This window comes from Protopterus annectens, chromosome 12.part0 (assembly GCF_019279795.1).
Source record: "Protopterus annectens isolate FY-2018-M chromosome 12.part0, PAN1.0, whole genome shotgun sequence".
Lineage (NCBI taxonomy): Eukaryota > Metazoa > Chordata > Ceratodontiformes > Protopteridae > Protopterus > Protopterus annectens.
The window spans coordinates 840,354,109-840,378,816 of record NC_056746.1 but is presented as its reverse complement, the minus strand read 5'-3'; the positions used below and the strand labels follow the sequence as shown (position 1 = coordinate 840,378,816).

Sequence of the window (24,708 nt, the reverse complement as noted above, 5' to 3'; positions counted from 1 at the left end):
GGTAGTTATTTACACAATTTGCACTTTATATGTGCAGGTCACTGCTGATGCCATCATTAGGAGGATATACAAAGCAGTGTTTTAGACCCAAACAGGACAGATCAGATACTGATGAAAGTTCTGTGCTGAAACAGGTTTATCTACGAGACAATGGGCAAAACAAAGTCAACTGTAATACATTGGAGTGCTGTGGTCTGTACTTTGTAGTGCTGGACTGTGTTCTTGTGTTTGTTTGACTTCTGAGCACTTTATATACCAGGGACTGCATTTGCAAGCTTCTGTTTTTGGATTTGCCATAGGTTTTGTCCTCTCACTGACCAAGGTGGTTTAGGGTTACTTGATTTGAAGGAGTACACTAGAGCTATGAAGTTAAAGCTCATATACATAACTTAAGCAGAAGGTTATTAAATCAGAGTGGAAAGGGAAGACAATGAAATGGGGAGGTGTTTGAGCAATAAAGAGCAACTAGAATTTTGGATACAAGTTTTAATGACCACACAGAACACTGTGCCTATAAAGCAGCAGAAAGTATTTCTAAGAAACCAGCTACAGTAGGAACAGATAAAGGTTTGACCAGTAGGCATGGCTGCAGGTAGGGGTATACAAAAGAGGCAAATGGAATTTACTGGAGGACATGAACAAAAAACAGTGTACTAGGAACAAATAACTCAGGAGGGAAAGGTGATAAGAGTGGGATGAAGCTAAGCAGAAGTTTGGACTGTGGTTTAGAGACTACCTTCCCTTATTAGGGACTGATAGAGAATAGGCAAACAGAAAAGGATTGGGACCTGCTAAGTGAAGGACTACCTCTAGTAGAGTTTTTAACTGTGTGTAGAAAATAAACTATTAAAAGTGTGATAACTTCATAGGGTGCATAAAATATTGTATGATCACTATAACAATCAGTTAAAGGAAGTTAGAAAACATTGGGAAAACAGAATGGAAAGTCAATTTACAGAAGAACAATTTATAAATGTTGCATCTATGCAGTCAAGTATTCATTTTATTAGATAAATATGATTCAGACAAGCAAAAAGTTCAGGAGGTTTAAGATTTTTGCTTGGAAGCATTTGCATATGCCATTTTATACCCCAAGTAGACTTTACAGAATTTCTTCTCAGGTTGATAAGAGTCAGACAGTAAAAGCTAGGTGGGTGGATGAGATCTAGAGAGAGAGACACATGGGAATATGTTTTTTAGGGATCTAATGAGTTGGCAGATTTAAAAAAATTCTGTACAGTATTTTGACAGAAACGTTAAGAGAATGAATGTATCTTGGGAAATTATTCTTTTGAGTTAGGATACAGGATCTAAATTACATTGACAAAGTAAGGCCTTGATACATTTAATGCTACTGGCTGCCTCCCCAAAAAATTACTAGAATATGGCCGGCAAAAATCTAAACTAACTATAACAGAAATACTAAATATTGTAAAGAAGATGAAACAATGGGAGGTGGGATCTTCAGGAAATTGAATAAATTTCATTTAAATAAATGGAATTTATTGGAAAAATACATGCAGAATTATGATTAGAAGTGAGATTTAAGTGAAGGCAGGAACTGAGCTACTTCTGTAAAAACGTACAGTTGTGTACACTTACCATAAATGTAAATGTTAGAGTGTATTCACTGTTGCAGTCATTATATTTGGGTAATCTGCTGGCAGGTTGCCCTCAGTCAGCCTGAATATCAAAGTCTTGGGTCTTGCGTCGGTTGCTGTCTCCTCTTCCATGACGTCAGGTAGTCAGGGCTATAAAATATGCAGACGATGCCATTTTTTTCAGTTTTATACAGCAATATATAAGTAAATGCACTTTTAGCAACATAAACTTTACCTTCATCTAAAAGCAAATACACCACAAAGGCTTTAGAATACATTGAAGGAAAGAGAAGTTCTAGAAAAAAGGAGGATGGACTGCAACAGTGAATACACTCGAACATCTACATTTATGGTAAGTGTACAAAACTGTACTATGTTCTTCGTGTTTCACTGTTGCAGTCATTACATTTGGGTAGAATCCCAAAGCTATGGATGGGAGGATGGAGCTAAATAGCATTAGGAGAGGCTATAAGGCCCTGCAGAACTGCAGTGGCAAAGCCTGCCCTGGAGAAGAGAGGCAAATGATGATGCTTTATAGAAGTATGAATACAGCTCCAAGTAGCAGCTTCTAGAATGTCTTTGGTTGGAACTCCTCTGAGAAAAGCTGCTGAGGTAGAGGCAGTCCTGGTGGAATGTGACCCGATTACCTTGGGCACTGGTTTACCATGATGCAAGTAGCAGAAACTAATGCAGTGGCTTATCCACTTAGAAATAGTCTGCTTTGATATAGCCTTCCCCTCTGATCCTGCAGCAAATGCCACCAGTAGCTGCTCAGACTTTCTTAGAGATTTGGTCCTGTTTACGTAGAATCTTGTCTGTGCGTCCAATGAATGCAGAATCCGCTCCCCCTTGTTCTGCGGATTTGGGTAAAATGTTGGCAGGTGAATAGTTTGATTAAGAGACACACTGGATACCACCTTAGGCATAAAGGAAGGATTGGTCCTGAAGTACACCCTGTCCGGGTAAAATGTAATAAAAGGCTCCACAGCCATGAGGGCCTGTAGTTCTGAAACCCTTCTTGCTGAAGTGATTGTCAAAAGGAAAGCTGTTTTCCAAGACAGAAACTTTATATCCGCAGCAGCTGCTGGTTCAAAAGGAGCCAGGGTGAGTTTTTCCGGCACAAAATTTAGGTCCCATGCAGGAGTTGGTGATCTTCTGGGAGGCCTTAAATTTTTGGTCCCTCTAAGATACTGTTTTAGCAGAGGATGAGAAAAGATGGGAGGCTCCGTGTTGAAATGAGCCGAGATGGCAGAGGCATGGATTTTTATTGAAGAAAAAGATAGGCCCTTGTCAAGCATCTCAGTCACGTAAAACCTGAGGAATATTTGGTTTTGCTGTGTTCGTTCCTTGTGCTTGGTTCCAAGCGCAGAATCTCTTCCATTTATCAGCATAAGATTTTCTAGTACTAGGCCTTCTGGCTTCCAAAATGACATCCATCACAGATTTACTGAGAGGTGTTGTTTGAATAATTACATGATCAGCCATGCTGCCAAGTTCAGAGTTTGGAGCTGTGTGTGCAGAATTTGATTGCTCGGCTGAGAAAGTAGATGCGGTATTTGAGGCAAGTACCAAGGAGGGAGTTGAGACATATTCCTTAGAATTGTGTACCAGTGCTTGCGAGGCCAGTCCGGGGCAATTAGGATCATGTTTGTTTTTTCCTGTCTGACCTTTAGTATAGACCTTGGGGAGAAGAGGCAGAGGATGAAAGGAGTAGCCTGATAGGTTTTTCCAAATGAAGGATAGGGCATCCACTTTCCATGCTTGTCTGTTATAAGTCCTTGTGCAGAATTTGCCCAGTTGATAATTTTGGGGGAGAGGCAAATAGATCTATGTCTGGGCTCCCTCATTTCTGTGTTATCATGCTGAAGACTTGAGGATCCAGTTTCCACTCGTGAGGGTCCATAAGATTTCTGCTTAGGTCGTCTGCCAGAGTATTTTGTTTTCCTGGCAGGAATTGAGCTTGAAGATGTACTTGGTAAGTCAAGGCTGTGTCCCACAATGCCATGGCTAGTCTGCATAGGGGGTAGGAATGTGTATCCCCCTGCTTGTTTATGTACCACAACTGTGGTATTGTCCGTCTTTATCAGTAATTGTCCTGGATGAAGCAAGTCCTTGAAGGCTGTCAGGGCATTCTGAACAGCTAGCATCTCTTTCTGGTCGATATGCAGATGCATTTGTTTTAGGCTCCATATGCCCTGAATGCATCTCCCCGCCAGGTGGGCCCCCTAAGCATAGTCTGATGCATCTGTAGTTAGGATTTGGGTGGCAGGGGGTAGAGTGAAAGACCGTCCCTTGTTCTGGTGACATGTCTCTGCCCACCAAAGAAATTCCTGCTGTAGGCAGGGAATGAGAGGAATCATTGTTTCCAGACTGTGACAATGTTGACTCCATAAACTTTTTAGATACCATTGAAGTTTCCTCATATGCAGTCTTGCATATGAAATTAGTAGAATGCAGGATGCCATGAACCCCAAAGCCTGCATAATTTGTCTTGCAGATAACTGGGTTTTTGTTGCCATCTATTTGAAGTATATAGTCAGTTGCCTTTGTTTGTCTGGCGTAAGGTAAGCCATCTGGGCAGTTGTATTCAAGCTTGCACCCAAGAATGTAATTTTTTGAGAGGGTACCAGTTGTGATTTATTTTCATTTATTGTGTACCCTAGGCATGTTAGAAGCCTTTTTACAAACGCCAGATGCTTAAGAAGAATGTCCTTGTTTTCTGCTTGAATGAGAAAGTCATCCAAGTAAGGATAGATTTGTATGCTTCTTTGTCTGCAAAATGCAATTACTGGTGCCAGGCACTTTGTAAAGACCCTGGGCGCAGTGGATAAGCCAAAGGGCTGTGCAGAGAATTGGTAATGCATAAAACCTGCCTTGAAGCGGAGGTATCTTCCGCACGATTCCCTTATTGGGATATGCAGGTATGCCCCTTTTAAGTCTAGAGTCACTAGCCAAGCGTTCTTGCCCAGCATGGGCAGTAGCTGTTGTAAAGTCAGCATTCTGAATTTTGGGATGTCCAAGAACGTGTTCAAAATCGATAAGTCCAGTATTGGATGTCAGGCACTGTCTTTTCTGGGTACCAGGAACAGTCTTGATTAAAACCCTTGTCCTTTTTCCTGTTCTGGTACTAGCTGAATAGCCCCCATATCCATGAGGGACGTAACTTGTTTCTGAGCCTCTGCCCATTGATTTTGTGGAAGATATGGCCAACTGTTTGGAATTGGCAAAGTATGGAAATGAAATCTGTACCCCTGGAATACTATGTTTAATACTCACTTGTCCTGGGTAATTAACTGCCAATTTTGAGCATGAAGTGCTAATTTTCCTCCCAAGTAGGCTGCCAAAAGATAAGTGCTTGGTGATGGTAGAGAGAAGTCACTTAGACTGCTTACTGTAGGGTTGTGCTTTGTTTCCTCCAAATTTGGAGGTAGAGACACCCCATTGCTCTGACCTGTAAGAACCCTGTGATTGGTATCTAGAGCCTTTTGAGCATCTGGATTTGCCTTGTGAGGCTCTGTTGGACACAGGAAAGGACCAATTTTTAGTAGGCCAGTGCCTACTGAATCTGGGTAGCTGCACTTGTAAGAAATCTTTTACAGTTTGCATAGATTTAGCTTTGTCTTCCATTTTCTTTAAAACCTCTTCTGCCTTATTACCAAAAAAATTATTATGCTGTAAAGGTGCATCCAACAATTTAGCCTTAACATGATCAGGCAGATTTTGCTCCTTGAGCCAGGCATGCCTTCTAATCACAGATCTAGTAACTGCGGCCCTGCAAGAGGCCTCCAAAGAATCAAAACCACACTGCAAAAAATGCTTTCCAACCTGTTCTGCTGCATGCAATAATTCCTGTAAGTCTTTATTTTCCACACAATCAGAAATCAACATCATAGGTTCATAGATTAGTACTAAGCTAACTGCCCTTGCGAGCCATTTTAAGCCTAGCCAATTATCCCCTGTGAGACTCAAACCCTGCACCTTGTGTTTGTAAGGCAAACACCTTAACCATTAGGCCACCCTCCCAACCCAAAATGAAGATCATGGTGCTAAATAGTTTCATAGATTAGTACTAGGCTAACTGCCCTTGCGAGCCATTTTAAGCCTAGCCAATTATTACCTGTGAGATTCAAACCCTGTACCTTGTGTTTGTAAGGCAAACACCTTAACCATTAGGCCACCCTCCCAACCCTTTTTTTGTTTCAATAAGCTCATAACATGCTGTTGATATTTAAGCATATGAAACCGGCAGTTTAAGGCCCTATTGCCAAGGTTGCAGATGTATAAACCTTCTTTCCCCATCTATCCAGCGCCCTGGAATCTCTATCAGAGGGGGTAGGATTTTTGGCCGTAGAAGCCTTTACACCTTTGGGACCCTGTGAGATGGTTTCTGGATCAGCAGCAGGAGTTTTGAATAAAAATTTGTGGGAGTCAGAAACCCTGTAATATCTGTCTGGCTTACTAGGAGCCGGAGGTAGGGAATCAGGAGCCATGCTTGATTCCGAAAACACATCAACAATGTCTAATACAGGAGTTATAGCCAAAGGCCTATGCTGAGGAAGAAGGAAATCCCTAAGCCTCTTTTTTGATTCAGAGAAATCCTGACTCTCCCAATGAAAATGTTCCCTTAAAGTATGCAAGGTTTCTCCAAAAGAATAATCCTCAGGAGGAGATGCAGATGGGATGGATTCTTCTGCATCTGAATCCTCACAGGGTGGAATAGATAATTTCTGATCAGAAGAGGAATCAGAAGAAATAGAAATCTGATCTGAAGATTTATAATCAGTGTCTTGCCTAGGCCTCTTAGCAGGGGGTGTGTGGGTTGGGAACCCCTAATCAAGGTAATTAAGTCCCTAGCCATTTTGATCATCTGTGTTTTAGGCATAGGGGCCTGAGCACGTGGCTCATGCGTCGGTTTTTTAGACTTAGTTTTTGAAGCTGGTGTCAGTTTTATAAAGAAATGTTGAAGCCTGAAAATACCCTCAGAAGCCGGTGCCTACTCAGCGGCTCTGGACCCATCTGAGGGAGAGACATCCGTGGGTACAATACTGAGAATCTCGTGGCATACCGGACTCCGCATGGGTCTCGGTAAAGGCCTGCGACTCAAAAGTAGCAGGTATCAGGGGCTGTGAAAGCGCCTCACTGAGTACCGGCAACTGGTTCAGGAGAAGCTTTGTCATCGGTTTTGGACCTCTACGGTCTGTCTCTGTCTTTTTTTTGCGTTTTTTGTGAACTCCGGTAGTCGGATTGCTATCAGACGACATTTCAGGGTAATTAAATCTGGATCCAAAATATTTTGAAGCAAAAATATACAGACGCTTAATAGTGCGTTGGTTAAATCTAGCACAAAACTGACAGCAAGGCACGTTATGATCTGGGCCTAGGCAAGGAATGCAGTACAAATGAAAATCCTTATGAGGTATTTGCTTCCCACAAGTAATGCAATTATTAACTTTTACTGACATCGGTAAGGAGCAAGAAAAAGTTTTCCCAACAGGGTACTTCGCTTTAATTGAAGACTTCGGTTCTGAAACTCGAATGTGAAAATTTCAGGAGTCGGCCAACCAGCACTTGCGAACTGCTTCGGGCACCGCGCAGCAAGAAAGACTGAATAAAATGGTGTCAGCTGCATGTTTTATACCCCTGACTTCATGGAAGAGGAGACAGCAACCGACGCAGGACCCAAGACTTTGATATTCAGGCTGAGGACAACCTGCCAGAAGATTACCCAAATGTAATGACTGCAACAGTGAAACATGAAGAACATGCATGTACTTATAGATATGTGATGCCCGTGCACTGGCCCAGTAATCAAGGAGCCTCAATCCTCACTACTACCACCAGTGAGGGGCGTGTACATTGGGAAGGATAACAAGTACACACACAGTAAAGTACAACTTCCCTTAAGAGCACACAGAGATCACAGTCAGTCTGGGGCTGGTTTCTTCTTTTCTCTCCAGATCTCCAATAAGGCTCCCCACTGGCACAGCTATAGGGTACAGATCTCAGCCTAGTGGTCAAGCTAAAACCTCCAGCACCTCCTCTGCCCAACCACTGCTTTGTGTCCCTGCCCAAGTAGTGGACACACACACACACACACTTTAAGATACGGGTTATATACAAACACAGATATTCCTGCGGAAGGTTGGCACAGGATCTCCAGCTATGCCCCTTTCTGACCAGGCTGTAAGGTAGTAATCCACTGCCACCAACCACTATTTATCAGCTAGTAATACGTCCCTTACTAAAGGGTGTCCAATTTTACTGTGCAATATTATTATCCAATTAGTAAGTGTGACCCAGGGCTAAAGCTATTGGATTGGCTTGAACAGTATCACCGAATACATGCAATGTACGCTAAGAGCTTACATTACTTTTACACAAAACAGCCACAGTTGAAAGGTTTAAAACTATTTAACAATAAATAATAAAAATAGAAGACAAATCTTATTACTTCAACACAATGACATTACACAGTTCAGAGATCACAGGAAACTTTTAAAATAATATTGTAGGATAGTCTGACAGAAATATAGAAAACAGCTAGACTAATCTGGCTATTTCTATCTACAAGAGAAATCACTGTTCTAAATAAATATCTTACTTACAGAGCAAAGTCAGAATGTGCTGGTGAGTTGATTTGTTCAGGTTCAAACAAAAATCCAAAATGCCTCTCTCTCTCAGAAATTCTTAAATTGATAACACAGTACTGCCGAGTCATTTCACATTATATCATTCTTGACACTTCTCTGTTCCCAGGCTAACAGAAACTCAAAATTTACATTTCTTAGTAAGCTGCATCCGACCAGGAAGCCACAGCAATAAAAGACATTATACATGTACAACCTTAGTAATCATCTCTTAAATCAAGAATTTCCTCGCCCAGACATCCTGTCTCCAATGTTAATATCAAATGGTCATGCAATGCTAGATTTCAGCTTTCTTCCAGCAGAGTGCACTGTGGTTACATTTTTGAAGCTCAGTACAACATATAGTCTAATCATAACATATAGTTCTGTTTACATTTGTAAACCAAGCCTGTGGATTATATTAATATTTACAAATGACATAGCATTATCTACAAAATTCTACCTAGCTAGGATGGCAGCCTTCACTATATATATATATATATATATATATATATATATATATGTATATATATATATATATATATATATATATATATATACACACACACACACACATACATACGTGTGTATATATACATATATATATATATATATACATATATATATATATATATATATATACATATATATATACATATATATATATATATATATATATGTGTGTGTGTGTGTATATATATATATATATATGTGTGTGTATATATGTGTATATATATATATATATATATATATATATATATATATATATATATATATATATATATATATGTGTGTGTGTGTGTGTGTGTGTGTGTGTGCATCGTCTTATCACCTCACTGAAAGACCATTTCACTGAAACCCATTTCACTGAGACAAAATCACCTAAAGTTCATTTCACTGAAAGTTCATTTCACTGACAAGCAGTACTCTAAGGCAAGTCAAAGGTATATGTCCTTTTCCCCACTGAAGTGCAATCCTGGTGTTAGTATATATAGTTGCGGGGGTGGGGGGCGCATACTTATATAAAACTAACTGGAGTGAGGTGTTCAGTGGAAAAACTGCAGATGGAATGTGGAAAGCTTTGAAAGAAAAATTGTTTGAGTGCAAAAAGTTAAAAAAATGTTTAACATCAGGATCTAGGCACGCAACATCAGGGGGGTATATTTCCATAAGAACAAGATACCTGATTAAGGTGATAGACAAAAAATATAAGAAATGAGAGAAAGACAGGTAAAGCTACAACTCTGAAAACTGAAATAAACAAGCTGGACAAACCGCTTAAGCATAGTGTTAGACAAGATCAAGAAAAAAATGAAGAAAATTTATATAAAGATATTGAGCATAATAGGAAACCTTTTTATAGATACATAAGATGTGGAAGGAGTAAAGATACACATATTGATAAACTGTGTGCAGATTCTAAAATTTACTCTCAGACACAACAGATTATAGATACATTTACAAAATCTTATACAAAACAGTTTGGCTCCACAAAAGGGGTGGTAAGTTGCCCTAGTGACATCCAGGTAACCCCAGATACTGGAATCAAATTAAATTATACTGAAAAAGAACTCTGCAAACTGGATCCAAACAAAGCGCAGGAAGAAGATGGAATAAGTAACAATGACCTGAGAACACTTTAACAAGAACTTACACTATCATTATATCTATTATTCACTAGGTCATATAAATATGGAGAGATTCCTCAAGATTGGAGACATGCACTTATTAAACCTGTCTTTAAGGGAAAGGGGAGTAGGATAAACCCAGAATCATGTAGACCCTTAAGTCTACTTTCATGTTGTGGAAAAATAATGGAGAAGGTAATACTGGATAAGTTATTGTCAGAACTGGATAGGTTGGGACTTGAAACCATATATCAGCATGCACATGTTGAAAACAGATCTATTACCAGCTGTAACGTGATGTTCTATAACAATATAATAACAGCTATGAATTAAAAATTGTGCTGTGATGTAATTTATATAGATTTAACTTCAGCATTTGACAAGGTCATACACAAAACACTGATCAATAAATTAGTACAACTAGGTATTGATGTACTGTTGATAAGATGGATAGCTGCATGGCTTACAAATAGGACATGGCAAGTGTCACACACCAACTAGACAGGTGAAATCCCTGGTTACAGTCAAGGTGTCCCACAGGGCTCTGTCCTAGTCCCTTAACTGTTTAGATTGTATCTTTCAGACTTTACTTTTTCATTTGAGGTATTCTATATGCTGACCATCTGAAATTGGGTAAATTGATTACAAGTGTTACAGATAAGGCATGTCTGCAAAATAATTTGACTAAAGTGACCATTTGTGCACAGGAGAATAATGTGTTGATAAATACATCAAAAACTAAGCATATGAGATTTGGGAAACAAACTGGAAGGTGAATATTTAATACAGCACACAGTGATTGAAACTGTAGACTCATTTAAGGACCTTGGTATATGGGTAGATTCAGCTATGAGTTTTTCTAATCATATCAACTAATAGGCTAATGATAGTTATAGACCTATAGGTTGTATAAAAAGATTTATAAAGTCTAGGAAATCAAACATAATGAAGTAATTGTTTGTTAGTTACATTAGACCCAAACTTGAGTATGGAATAACAATATGGAAACCCTACAGGAAAAAAGCATGAATAAACTGGAAAGAGTACAACAGAAATATACCAAGGGCATCCACAGATGTGAAAATCTAAGTTATTATGAAAGACTAAAATATCTGAACTTGAACAGTGTATCTTACAGATATTTAAGAGATCTTATTCAGGTATATAAGGCATTTAGGGACAACTACCTCTGGGAATGTTTGGGGTTATCAAAAAGTACTAGAGAATCATCAGACAACCTATGTAGAAGATTATATAGGAATGAGAAGTGTACTAATTGGTTCTCTGACAGAGTAGCTGATGCTTGGAACAGACTATCAAATTACATTAAAGCAAGTACTAGTTTAGATATTTTTAAGAACGGCCTGGACATTTATTATGGGAACAAGTGTTTTGGTATATTGGCAAGCTAGAAGGACATTAATGCCCATGCTTGAAACATTTGTATGTATGTATGTATGTAAACTATGTTTTAGTGGCTAAATATTTTGCCGATGTGCCAGGTTGTCAGATGTGCATTGGAGTGTGGAGTCATCTGCATATTACATTAGGAAGGCTTGCTGGGTGGATGTTTGAAAGGTGTTCATTACAATGTTAAACAGGAAGGGACCAAGGATAAAACCTTGTGGTACACCAGTAGTGACTGGGAGGTAGAGAGAGGGTGAACTGCCATTTTCCTGAATGACATCTATTGGGCCAGTAGCTTTTGAACCATACAAGGGTAGGCTGAGATATCCCTATTAAGGACATTTGAAGTAGAAGTTTCCCATGACAAATTATGACAAAGCTTTTAGACAAGTCTAAAAATAAGGAGACTAGTTTGCTGTTATCGCTAGCTTTACTGACACTATCTATAAAAGTTAGAAATGCTGTGTTACCAATACGGTAGGGACAGAAGCCATGATGTGTGGGGGATGGGATTTCTTCCTGCAAGAAAGAGTTTCTGAATACATTTTTCAAGTACTCTGGAGAAGGGGGCATAAGACTGCTATAGGTGTAAAGTTAATAATGTCTGTTGAATTAAATTCACTGTACACATTTTTTCCAGGTTACATGCACCTAACCTGTTGAATTAAAATAAATTATTCATTGTACACTCATTGTTTACAGTTTACATGTACCCAACAGCGATGCATAACCGAACATATGTGGCAAGTTCAGATGCAACTGTAACACAATGCAAAAAAAAACATAACATGTTAAGCAACATGGGACAATTTCTCACAATATGCAACCATCCCCAATTAGATATGCCATGCAAGTTACATGAAGATGCAGTAAAGAATATGATATGTCATTAGGGAATGCAAATCTCAGGATAAGATAACAGGCCCAAACAAAGACAGTCTCAAGAATAGGGGAAAGAAATTCAATGCAAACAACAAAATCACCAGCATGGAACAAGAGTATAGATACAGACCATCAATTATTTCAACTCGTATCACAGCTCAAAAGGAAATAACAATCTGGTCAGAGTGGAAACTTGTAAGTACCATTTCACAAGAAGGAATACAGTACAGACAAAACAAAAACCCTTCATCAGTCTTTACCAAATAAATTGTTACAAAAAAGGGTAGACTCAGAGCTAGAGCATGATCAAATGGGGACCCAGGCAGAGCCACCCCCCAGCTGATAACCAGCACCACATCACAAAATCTAGCCACATGCAGCACAGTTTAAACAGAACAGTTCTGCAAGGCCATGGAACGTATTATCATGGAACTTATAAACAAAGACATTGGCAACCTTAAAACACTGGGACCCCACCCAGTTTGGGTTCATGAAGGGCCGATCTTTTCTCCTGAACCTTAGTGACTTCTTCAAATCAGTCTCCAGAGCTGTGGATGAGGGTAAGGTAGTCCACACAGCCTATATGGATCTCACCAAAGCCTTTGACACTATCCCCCACTCTGGAATCATAGATAAACTTACTAAGCTGGGCATTAATCCCTATGTCACTCGATGGGTTGCCAACTGGCTTACTGACGGGACCCACACTGTAAAAGTAGCTGACTCCAAATCCAGCTACAGACAAGTGACAAGTGGAGTACCTCAGGGTTCAGTCCTGGGACCTCTCTTGTTTGTCATCTACTTCTCTGAAGTACAGGCCAACACTAAGGGACTCTGGCTAACAAAGTTTGCAAATGACTGCAAACTGGGAGCCATTATTGACCCAAAAGATGTGGATACTCTACAAAAAGGCCTTCCAGAAACAGATGCTTGGTGCCAGAGCCATGGGCTCAAGCTCAATGCCAAGAAATGTATAGTTATCCCCTTTGGGAAAAAACATGTACCCGTGAATTATCACGTAGGTGGCAGTACACTAAACACAAAGTGTGATAAGAGACTTTGGGGCACAGGTGGACAGTAGTCTCACCTTCAATAAACACATTACCACAACAGTCAGGAAATCCTTCTATGTGGCACACCTCATCACTAAGGGCTTTTCATCCAGAAAAAAGGAGGTCATTGTCCCACTGTACTCATCCCTCATTAGACCCATTATAGAATACAACGCCCCATTTGGTGTGTACCTCTCACGACATCTGCAACAACTGGAAAGGCCGCAGAAATACCTCACTAAAAGAATCACAGGCCTAAAGCAGATGCCCTATGCGGACCTCCTTAAAAAACTCCAGCTATACTCTGTCGCATATAGTCTACTCCGAGGCTATCTCTGTCTAACATACAGGGCCATGTCAAATCCAGAGCTGCTGGACATGCTACACTTAAAGAAATCCCAATCCCTCAGAGCCACATGCTCCAGGGATCTAAATCTGGTCATCACAATAAACAAAACATGCTGGAGGGATAGGTTCCTGACCCACAGACTCCCCAGACTCTGGAACAGACTGCCCATACATGTCAAGCAGAGCACCTATTTGGCCCTCTTCAAAAGGAACCTTGATGATTGGATGGGAGGAAGGAAATTCACCCCGGGGATCACGTCATTCGCCCTGCTAGACAGGGGTCCAGGGAAGTAAATACTGTGGGAAGAAATAGCCAGGGAATTGTTATGGCTAGGCTTGTATAGGCCCTAGGGCCGATAGCCTAGTACCAACCTATGAACCTATTCACAAGTGAATAGGAATATATACCACATGACAACATATGTTAAGTCAATATGCACAATCTCTGCAGAAGTAAATGTTATCAGAATAATTCCACATTAAAGAGAACTGCTAATACAGAGACTGCTGTTGGTAAGAAATTTTGCATTTATTTTATTTTATTTGTCTTTGTTTACCGGAAAAGTTCGACTGGGCAACAGCCATCTTCAGTGGAGGTCCAGGGAAAGAAGCTCCATTTGCTTATAAATTTCAGTGCAACTTACTTCAGTGTCTGCTGCCCTTCAAGAATAAATTGAGTATTTTGCATAAAAAACACACGGCATCCTGGTGGTATTGCCATAACATTTCCTGAACTAGAACAGATTTGCTGTAATGAGTGGCTGGCAAACAACAGGTTCATAGTTACTAGGTATGCAGTCTAGAAGACCATTAAGGAGCCTAGACCAAATTTCCAATTGCTCCAAAGAACTGTCTGGTTGAGCAATTGTCTCAATGTCACACGACAGGTAAAGGAAGGTAGAAAGATTCAAACCCTGAACCACTGCCACAGAAGCAGATCATTAACAAGTTGGAGATTTAGTACTCTGCACCAACTGCCAAAGGAACAGTATTTAACTAAATGTTGAATCCTTTATAATATGAACCTGTAGAGAAGACTATCATAGTAATATGCTCCTGTTTACTACAATCAATTTCTTTCCTTCTTTATACCATAACTACTCTGGTTCATGAGTAGTTACTAGGTTTGCAGTCCAGGGGACAGTACAATTGTGTACCTACCATAGATGTAGATGTTCGAGTGTATTCACTGCTGCAGTCATTATTCTTGGGTTATCCTGCTGGCAGGCTACCCTCAGTCGGCTAGAATTACAAAGTCTAGGTCTGGTGTCTATTGCTGTCGCCTCTTCCCTGACGTCAGTGCACCAGGGGTATAAAAGATGCAGCCGACGCCATTTTCTTCAGTTTTTCTTGCCCCAGATGTCAGGTGCTCCCAAATGGTACGCTGAAAAATATGCCAATAAAAATGCGTGCACAAAAACAACATTTCCTTCATCTACAAGCGAATACACCAAATAGGTTGTATAGGATAGAGAAGTGTAGATAAGTCCCAGCAAAGACCAGGGGGATGGTGGGTGGGTAACCTGGACTGCAACAGTGAATACACTCGAACATCTACATTTATGGTAGGTACACAACTGTTCTATGTTCATCGTGTTTCACTGTTGCAGTCATTACTCTTGGGTAGAATCCTAAAGCTGAGGTTGGGCGGCTGGGGGGCTAAATAGGATTAGGAGAGGCTATGAAGCCCTGCAGAACTGCAGTGGCAAAGCCTGCTCTGGACTTAAAGAGGTAAGTGGTAGTGCTTTGTGAAGGTGTGCACTGAGCTCCAAGTTGCAACCTCTAAGATATCTTTGGTTGGTACTCCTCTGAGGAAGTCTGCTGAAGTGGCTGCTGCTCTGCTGGAATGAGGCCTAATGCCCTTAGGCACTGATTTGTCATGTTGAAAATAGCAGAAACGGATGCAATGGCCTATCCATTTTGAAATAGTCTGTTTTGAGATGGCCTTTCCTTGCGATCCTGCAGCATAAGACACTAAAAGTTGCTCAGTCTTTCTGAAAGCTTTAGTTCTGTCCAAGTAGAAGCGTAGTTGCCTGTGTATGTCCAAAGAATGGAGAATTTTCTCACCCTTGTTCTGTGGATTTGGATAAAAGGTAGGCAAGTGAATGGTTTGGTTGAGGGCCACACTGGACACCACCTTAGGCATAAATGTAGGGTTTGTCCTCAGAGAAACCCTGTCTGGATGAAAGGTTAAAAAGCCATGAGTGCCTGTAACTCAGAGACTCGCCTTGCAGAGGTTATGGCTAGGAGCAGAGCTGTTTTCCAGGATAAGAATTTTATATCTGCTGTTGATGCTGGCTCGAAAGGAGGCAGTGTGAGTTTTTCCAAAACATAATTGAGGTCCCAGGCCGGAATTGGTGCTCTCCTTGGAGGCCTAATGTTTTTGGCCCCTCTGAGGTACTGCCTTATTAAAGGATGTGAAAAAATAGGCAGTTCCGTATTGTAATGGGATGAAATGGCAGAGGCGTGAATCTTAATTGATGAGAAAGAAAGGCCTTTATTCAGCATCTCAGTTAGGTATTGTAAAATCTGAGGGATATTTGGTACACACGTGTCAATGCCTTGTTCCTGGTTCCAAGCACAGAATATCTTCCATTTTTCTGCATAAGATTTTCTGGTACTGGGCCTCCTGGCCTCCAAGATGACATCCATAACAGCTTTTGAAAGAGGAGTGTTCAGAATGGCTACATTATCTGCCATGCTGCCAGATTTAAGGTCCTGAGTTGGCTGTGCAGGATCTGGATTGTTTTGTTGGGCCAGCAAGTGAGAAGTTTGAGGTAAAATCCATGCTGGGCCTTGAGACAAGCTCTTTAGGATTGGGTACCAGTGCTGGTGTGGCCAGTCTGGTGCAATCAGAATCATTTTTGGCTTCTCTTGTCTGATCTTTAGGAGTACTCTGGGAAGGAGAGGCAGTGGGGGAAAAGCATATACTGTTAGATTTTTCCAGCTGAATGATAGGGCGTCCACTTTCCATGCTTGCTTGCGATAAATCCTTGTGCAAAATCTCTGCAATTGGCAGTTGTGAGGAGAGGCAAATAGATCTATGTCTGGGCATCCCCATTTCCTTATTATCATGCTGAAGACTTGTGGATCCAGTTTCCATTCGTGGGGATCCATGAGGTTTCTGCTTAGTTCGTCTGCCAGAGTATTTGTTTTTCCTAGCAGGAATTGTGCTTGCAGGTGAACTTGAAGAGCCAATGCTGTGTCCCATAAGGTCATTGCTTGTCTGCAGAGGGGGTAGGAATGTGTACCTCCCTGCTTGTTTATGTACTACATGACCGTAGTGTTGTCTGTCTATCAGTAACTGTCCTGGATGAAGCAGGTCCTTGAAAGTTGTCAGGACATTTTGAACAGCTAGCATCTCTTTTTGATTGATGTTAAGATGCATCTGGTTTGCAGGCCATGTGCCCTGAATACATTTTCCTGCCATATGGGCACCCCAGGCATAATCTGATGCATCCGTTGTCAGTGTCTGTCTGGCTGCGGGTAAACTGAACGGCAGACCCTTGTTGTGGTGACAGGCCTCTGCCCACCATCGAAACTCCTGTTTGTAGACAGGGAATGAGTGAAATTACTGTCTCCAGGCTGTGGCAATGCTGAGTCCAAACACTTTTTAGATACCATTGTAGTTTCCTCATATGCAGTCTGGCATATGGAAATAGTAGAATGCAGGATGCCATGAAACCCAAGGCCTGCAGGAATTTCGTTGCAGATAAGTGGGTTTTTGTTGCCAATTTCTTGAAATAAGTAATCCGTTGCTTTTGCTTGTCTGACGTGAGATAAGCCATCTGGGCAGTTGTATTTAAGCTTGCACCCAGGAATATTATCTCTTGAGAGGGCACTAGTTTGATTTTTTTTCGTTTACTGTGTACTCTAGGCCAATTAGTAATCTTTTTACAAATGCCAGATGCTTTAGAAGAGTGTCTTTGTTCTCTGCTTGAATTAGGTAGTCGTCCAAGTAGGGATATATTTGAATTCCTTTTTGTCTGCAAAACACAATTACAGGTGCCAGGCATTTTGTGAAGACCCTGGGCACAGTAGATAAGCCAAAGGGCAGTGGAGAGAATTGGTAATGCATTGAGCCAGCTATGAATCTGAGATATCTTCTGCAAGATTGTCTGATTGGGACATGCAGGTATGCCTCTTTTAGGTAAAGTTACGAGCCAAGCCTTTTTGCCCAGCATGGGCAGTAGCTGCTGTAGAGTCAACATCTTGAATTTTGGAACTTCCCGAAACGTATTTAGTATAGACAGGTCCAGTATCGGTCTCCAGATTTTGTCCTTTCTGGGTACTAGGAATAGTCTTGAGTAAAATCCTTGCCCCTGCTCTTGTTGCGGTACTTGCTGAATGGCCCTCATGTCCATGAGGGCTGTTTTTGTGCCTCTAACAGTTGATTGTGTGGCAGGTTTGGCATACCCTTTGACCTTGGTAGTGTGTGAAAATAGAACCTGTAGCCTTAGGACACTATGTTCAGGATCCATTTGTCTTGGGTAACCATTTGCCAATTTGATGAAAAAAGTGCTAGTTTTCCCCCTAAGGGGGCTGCCAAAGGAAAAGTGCTTGGGTCTGGTAAAGGAAAGTCACTGGGACTGTTTCCTGTAAGGTTGTGATTTGTCTCCTCCACTTTTGGAGGTAGGAGCACCCCATTGTTTAGGTCTGTATGAGCCTTGGGACTGAGATCTGCCTCTGGGACGCCTGTATCTGCCTCTTTGATGTCTGTCTGACACTGGAAAGGACCAATTTTTAGAAAGCCAGTTTCTGCTAAACCTGGGTGGCTGTACCTGTAAGAAATCCTTGACTGTCTGCATGGATTTAGCTTTATCCTCCATTTTTTTCAACACCTCTTCTGCTTTAGTACCAAACAAAGTAGCATGCTGTAATGGTGCATCTAATAATTTTGCTTTAACATGATCAGGCAGATTCTGTTCCTTTAACCAAGCTTGCCTTCTAATAACAGAACCTGTAACAGCGGCCCTGCAAGCAGCCTCCAGTGAATCATAACCACATTGCAAAGTATGCTTTCCCACTTGATCAGCTGCATGCAATAAATCCTGCAATTCCTTGTTCTCTGAACACTCAGTATTTGTCAACAATTTCTGTTTAAGCAGAGACATTAAATATTGCTGATACTTAAGCATATGAAGCTGACAATTTAAAAAGTGTAGACTTTTCCCCCCATCTATCTAGAGCCCTAGAATCCCTATCAGAGGGGACAGGGTTTTTTGCAGTGGAAGCTTTGACCCCTTTGGGACCATGAGATATAGTTTCTGGGTCAGCAGCAGGGTTTTTGTATACAAATTTATGAGAATCCGGGACCCTGTAGTATCTGTCTGGCTTAGCAGGTGCAGGGGTTAAAGAGTCAGGGGACAGTCCGGACTATGAAAATCTACAATGTCTAGAACAGGTGGAATAGCAAGGGGTCTGTGCTGAGGAAGTAGCAGAAAGTCCCTGAGCCTTTTCTTAGATTCAGAGTAATCTTGGCTCTCCCAGTGGAAATGCTCCATCATAGTATACAGGATTTCCCCAAAAGAATAATCCTCAGGAGGAGAGGCTGAAGGAATGGATTCTTCAGCATCAGAATCCTCATAGCAAAGCATGGCGTAATCGTGTTCAGAAGAGGAATGAGAGGAAATAGAAACCTGATCAGAAGAATCACTCTGTCTCTTGCCTAGGCCTCTTATCAGGAGGGGGATGGGAGCCCCAGATCAAAGTAATTAGGTCTTCGGCCATTTTGAGCATCTGTTTTTTAGGCATGGAGGTCTGAGTAGGAGAATGCTGTACTTGTTTTCTTTGTCTTTAGAGCTGCTTTAGTCTTTGTCTTAGAAGCTGAGGATGGCTTAATATATAGTTGTGTAGGTCTGAAGACACCCACAGAAGGCGATGCCTGCTCAGCGGCTCCGGACCCATCTGAGGGAATGATTTTCGAGTGTCCAATACCTTGGGTATCCAGAGGCCCAGTCGGCTCCACGTGGGAGTCGGTAGCGACCTGTGGCTCTGAGGTTGCGGGTGCCAGGGGCTGCGAAAGCGCCTCACTGAGAACCGGCGACTGGCCTAGAAGAGGCCTCGTCATCGGTTTTGGACCTCGGATGCCTATTCTTTTCCTTGTCCTTGCGTTTTTTGTAAACTCTGGTTGTCGGCTGGTCCGGCGGGATAATATAATTAAATCTTCGGCCAAAGTAATGAAATGCAAAATCAAACAGACACTTGATAGTGCGTTGGTTAAATCTAGCACAAAACCGACAGCTAGCTACGTTGTGATTAGGGCCTAGGCAAGGAATACAGTAAGAGTGAAAATCCTTATGAGGTATTTGCTTCCCACAAGCAACACAATTGTTAACTTTTTCTGACATCTGTCAGGAGCAAGAAAAAAGTTTCCCCAACGGGGTACTTAGGTTTAATGAAGACTTCGTTCTGAAATTCGGATTTGAAAATCTCAGGAGTCGGCCGACCGGCACTTGCGAACTGCTTTAGCTTCAGGCACCACGCGGCAAGAAAGACTGAAGAAAATGGCATCGGCTGCATCTTTTATACCCCTGGTGCACTGACGTCAGGGAAGAGGCGACCGCAACGGACACCGGACCTAGACTTTGGAATTCTGGCCGACTGAGGGTAGCCTGCCAGCAAGATAACCCAAGAGAAATGACTGCAACAGTGAAACATGATGAACATCATTGAGGAGCTTAGCCCAAATTTCCACTTGCCTAAAAGCAATGCCTGGCTAAATGACTTGTTTGTGGACAGGGTAAAAAATAAAAATCAGAGATGTTCTGCAAAACTGGAGGCAAATAAGAAAACTACTCTAAATGACTTAAACACAACAGGTTTTGCATCAACGTGTTTATCAACCAAAGCGGAAACTGTATAACTAACATTGACAGACCAATCCTCAAAGCCTTATCACAAAAAATAGTTGAAGAAAACCTAGCAGATGGTGTGGAAGATTAAGACTCTTTCCTGCCATAGCAAGGTACAGGGTTTGACTCTAACCAAGACAATTTACCAGACAGTGCCCTCTAACGGGGGTATTTTACACACACAGACACAGTTCATTGGCAGAACTGCAGTAATCATGGTGCTGCAAAAGTTCTCCGTCTCTGCCTCGTTTGTTTGTAAAAATGAAAATTGCTAACATGCATGTTTTTCAAATATCAAGTGCCAGTCTCAGTGTGCATCAAGCAAGAAATCTACTTTGTGTGGCATGTGTGTGTACACAAACAAAAAGTTAGATCGCCAAGCAGGAAGCCTACTTTGCAAGGTGCGCTTGTGCATGACAAAACAAGAAAAAAATGGACTTGAAAAGAGAACAAAAAAGGACTTAAAACTATTATTGCATGGATGGGCTTCTAAAATCCAGCACCAGGCCCTAGGCAATTGCCTAGGTCGTCTTGTGCTGGATCTGACCCGGAGTGGACCTTCTATATTAACAGACATTTGCAAAATTGGTTTCTGACTTGAGTGCTGCTATGCCAGATCAGCAAAATGTACATTATTTATTTATTTTACCTTAGGGCACATTTCTGTTCCTTTCATAATCAGATTTCTGGCCACTTGCAGTTTCCCTGTTACTTCTTCCAATCGAGCAGAGGCAATCCATGCAGGAGGATGGTGAGGGTTAGTTTCTCTTACTGACTTCAACAAGAGACGGGCCTTCTTGATGTCACTGTGGGAAAAAAAAACAGATAAGTGATAACAAAACAAACGGCTGTAATTTCATAACAGAGAAGCATATTCTCTAACTTTTAATGATTATGAATGCTTAACATCAAGAAGAATGTCATATTAAAGAACGATGAGACATTCTGCTCACATTTAGAGGAAGACAACCTGTATTAAAATATGGCCTGTTTTTAAAAGTACTGCATGGAAAGATTTTATCAAGTGAGTTTATGAAACAAACTTGTAAATTAAGTATAGCAAGCAGGGAAAATCTAGTGATTTAGTACAGATTTTTTCAGCAGATTGCACCCTGTCTTGTACTACACTTAAGTACCAAATGTTTATAACCTAACACCCTTACATTTACTACATTTTTAGTTTTTATTTCTATGATCTTCACCCATCCGTTGCCAACTATTTATTCAAGTTAGTACTGTAGCAGCAGTAAAACTAGACAAACTGTCAGAATGGCACAATCTGCTTTATCACCTCTGCTGATGAATCTTATTCATGATGAAATATCAACCTGTCTCAGAAACATCACCATTTTGAATCTAACAATAAAATGCAGCTCCCCCACAATGGCACCAGAGTCTACTGGATCCACTTTTTTAATGCATTATTGCTACCCATGTTACTCAGTGCCTGCAATGCGTCATCCCGCCCAAATCACCATTTTTCATCCACTTGCAAAACTTCTCTTCTTGACATGGCAGCAAGGTATCCTAAACCAATCCCCATAAAAAAACAGATATGACTCTACTACATACAATGAACTGCAAATAAGATCATTTTTGGTGAGGGACTAGGGCCAAGCCACACCTCCCTCATTGGTTTATCCCTGCAAAAGAAGGATTTAATTAATAGTGGCTGCAGTACGGATACTTGGAGAGGATGTTAAAAAGACAGGTGTCACTCTGCACTAGTATGCAGCCTGGTTTATGTTTTGCCCCTGAGAAAGAAGTAGTGCATCTGAAGAAACAATAGTGCCATGGCTGAATCCACCACTCTTCATGCTACCCTCTAGCAAAATACTCTGGGGTATCAACTATAATCCACTGGGTTATCACACTGTAAATGGTCTGCTGTAGTTAGACTGCGGAGATAAAAAGTCATTTTTCCTATGTTTGTAGTTTATGCTGACATTGACTTATTCTTACTACATTTTATAAGAACAGGCTTTAGCTTCAAATATTTCTGATAAAAACAAAAAAGAATGGCTTTGCTTAACAGTTTTATCAAAAAGCAAAACTCCACAGACTGGAAAGTACAATACAGCATTCTAGTCTCTCAGGTACCAAGGGTCACAATATTTATGAAACTAGATTGCCCTGTAAAAAATCACTCATTTCTATTAACATAAACGTACTTCCCTATTAAATCACAAACAGCAGTTATGCAAATAAGGGCAACAAATAAAGAAGTTATATACTCACCATAACATTCCATCTGAATACTTGCACTTTATTTCTCTGCAATGTGTGGGTATTCGGTATTAGTGGGGCTGTCTGTGGGGACAGCACTCTCCACATGACCTTAAAGGCATCACGGTCTTGACACAAAGAGGGCTCCAAAGAGACAGGAATCTCACTCTGCGCCAAGGGCAACGGCTCCAAGGCCGATATGGGAGCAGAGCTCAACTGAGCAGATGCTACAAGAGGGAGAGTGGGGTCGGACAGGGATCTGATGCCACTTCCCCCCTTGGAGCAGACAAGAGAGCTTTGGCGCCCAGATACCTCGATGGAAGAACCGAGGTAATCGGAGCCAACATTGGAGCCAAAGATGATGTCATCGGAGCCGAAGGAACCACTATCGAAATGTCCATGGACTTCGGCTCCAAAGTAAGCATAGTCGGAGGAGGAATCGATACTGAAGCGGATGGAGCAGAGTCCTGTTGAGGCGGGCTCAAAAGCATTTTTGCAAGGGCCTGTGACTTCAGCAACCTACTGACCACTCTCCATGTCCTGATCCAATAACCTTGAGGATCGATAGGAGTGGGAAGATGAGCGATGACTGGCTGTGCTCAGAAGTAAGGGTGATTGTGGCACCGAGCAAATTGGCACCAATGAAGGAGACCTAGCTCATTTGTGGCTACGAGACGGCTCCGAGGTAACAGTTGGGGCCGACGGACGAGTAGCCTTGTCTGTGCTAGAGGGCACTGACACACTTGGTTTGTCAAGCTCACAGGTCGGTTCCGAACATGGAGCCGACAGCTTGACTGACTTCAAAGATTGCACTGGCTGAGATGCTTTAGCCGGAGAATCCTGTTTCAACATTCCATGGAGGAAACACACACACACACACACACACACACAGACACACAGAGAGAGAGACACACACACAGAGACACACACACACAGTGAGAGACTCACACAGAGACACAGAGAGAGAGAGAGAGAGAGAGAGAGACACACACACACAGAGAGAGAGACACACACAGACACAGAGAGAGAGAGACACACAGATACAGAGACACACACACACACACACACACAGAGATAGACACAGAGAGAGATAGACACGCACACAGAGACACACAGAGACACGCACAGAGAGACACAGAGAGAGACACAGAGAGACACAGAGACACAGAGAGACACACACATACAGAGAGAGGCAGACAGAGAGAGAGAGACACAGAGAGAGACAGAGAGACACACAGAGAGAGAGAGACACACACACACACACACATGCACAGAGACAGACACACAGAGACAGAGACACACACACAGACACACACAGAGACACACACAGAGAGACACACAGAGAGAGACACACAGAGAGACACACAGAGAGACACACAGAGAGAGACACACAGAGACACACAGAGAGAGAGAGAGACAGACACACACAGAGACAGACACACAGAAACACACAGAGACAGACAGACAGACAGACAGACACACACACAGACACAGAGACACAGAGAGACACACACACACACAGAGACACAGAGACACACACACACAGAGACACAGAGACACACACACACAGAGACACAGAGACACAGAGAGACCCACACAGAGAGACACACACATACAGAGAGAGGCAGACAGAGAGAGAGACACACAGAGAGAGAGACACACAGAGAGAGACAGAGAGACACAGAGAGAGAGAGAGACACACACACACACACACACATGCACAGAGACAGACACACAGAGAAACACAGAGACAGACACACACACAGAGACACACAGAGAGAGACACAGAGAGACACACAGAGACACAGAGAGACACACAGAGAGAGACACACACACAGAGAGACACAGAGAGAGACACACAGAGAGACACAGAGAGACACACAGAGAGAGACACACAGAGAGAGACACACAGAGAGAGACACACAGAGAGAGACACACAGAGACAGAGAGAGAGAGAGAGAGACAGACACACACACAGAGACAGACACACACAGAGACAGACACACAGACACAGAGAGACACACACAGAGACAGACAGACACACACAGAGACAGACAGACACACACAGACAGACAGACACACAG

The 24,708-nt window shown here is 41.8% G+C and overlaps 1 protein-coding gene across 1 annotated transcript in view; it reads right to left on the bottom strand.

Moving 5' to 3' along the window:
* The window catches only part of PRPF6 (pre-mRNA processing factor 6), a gene marked incomplete in the record, with an annotated part of 1,570,595 nt that overhangs the window by 1,403,597 nt on the left and 142,290 nt on the right, over positions 1-24,708 (bottom strand). Inside the window, 1 exon segment of the mRNA XM_044089883.1 lies at positions 21,048-21,204. Within this exon segment, the coding sequence (XP_043945818.1) occupies positions 21,048-21,204 (157 nt within the window).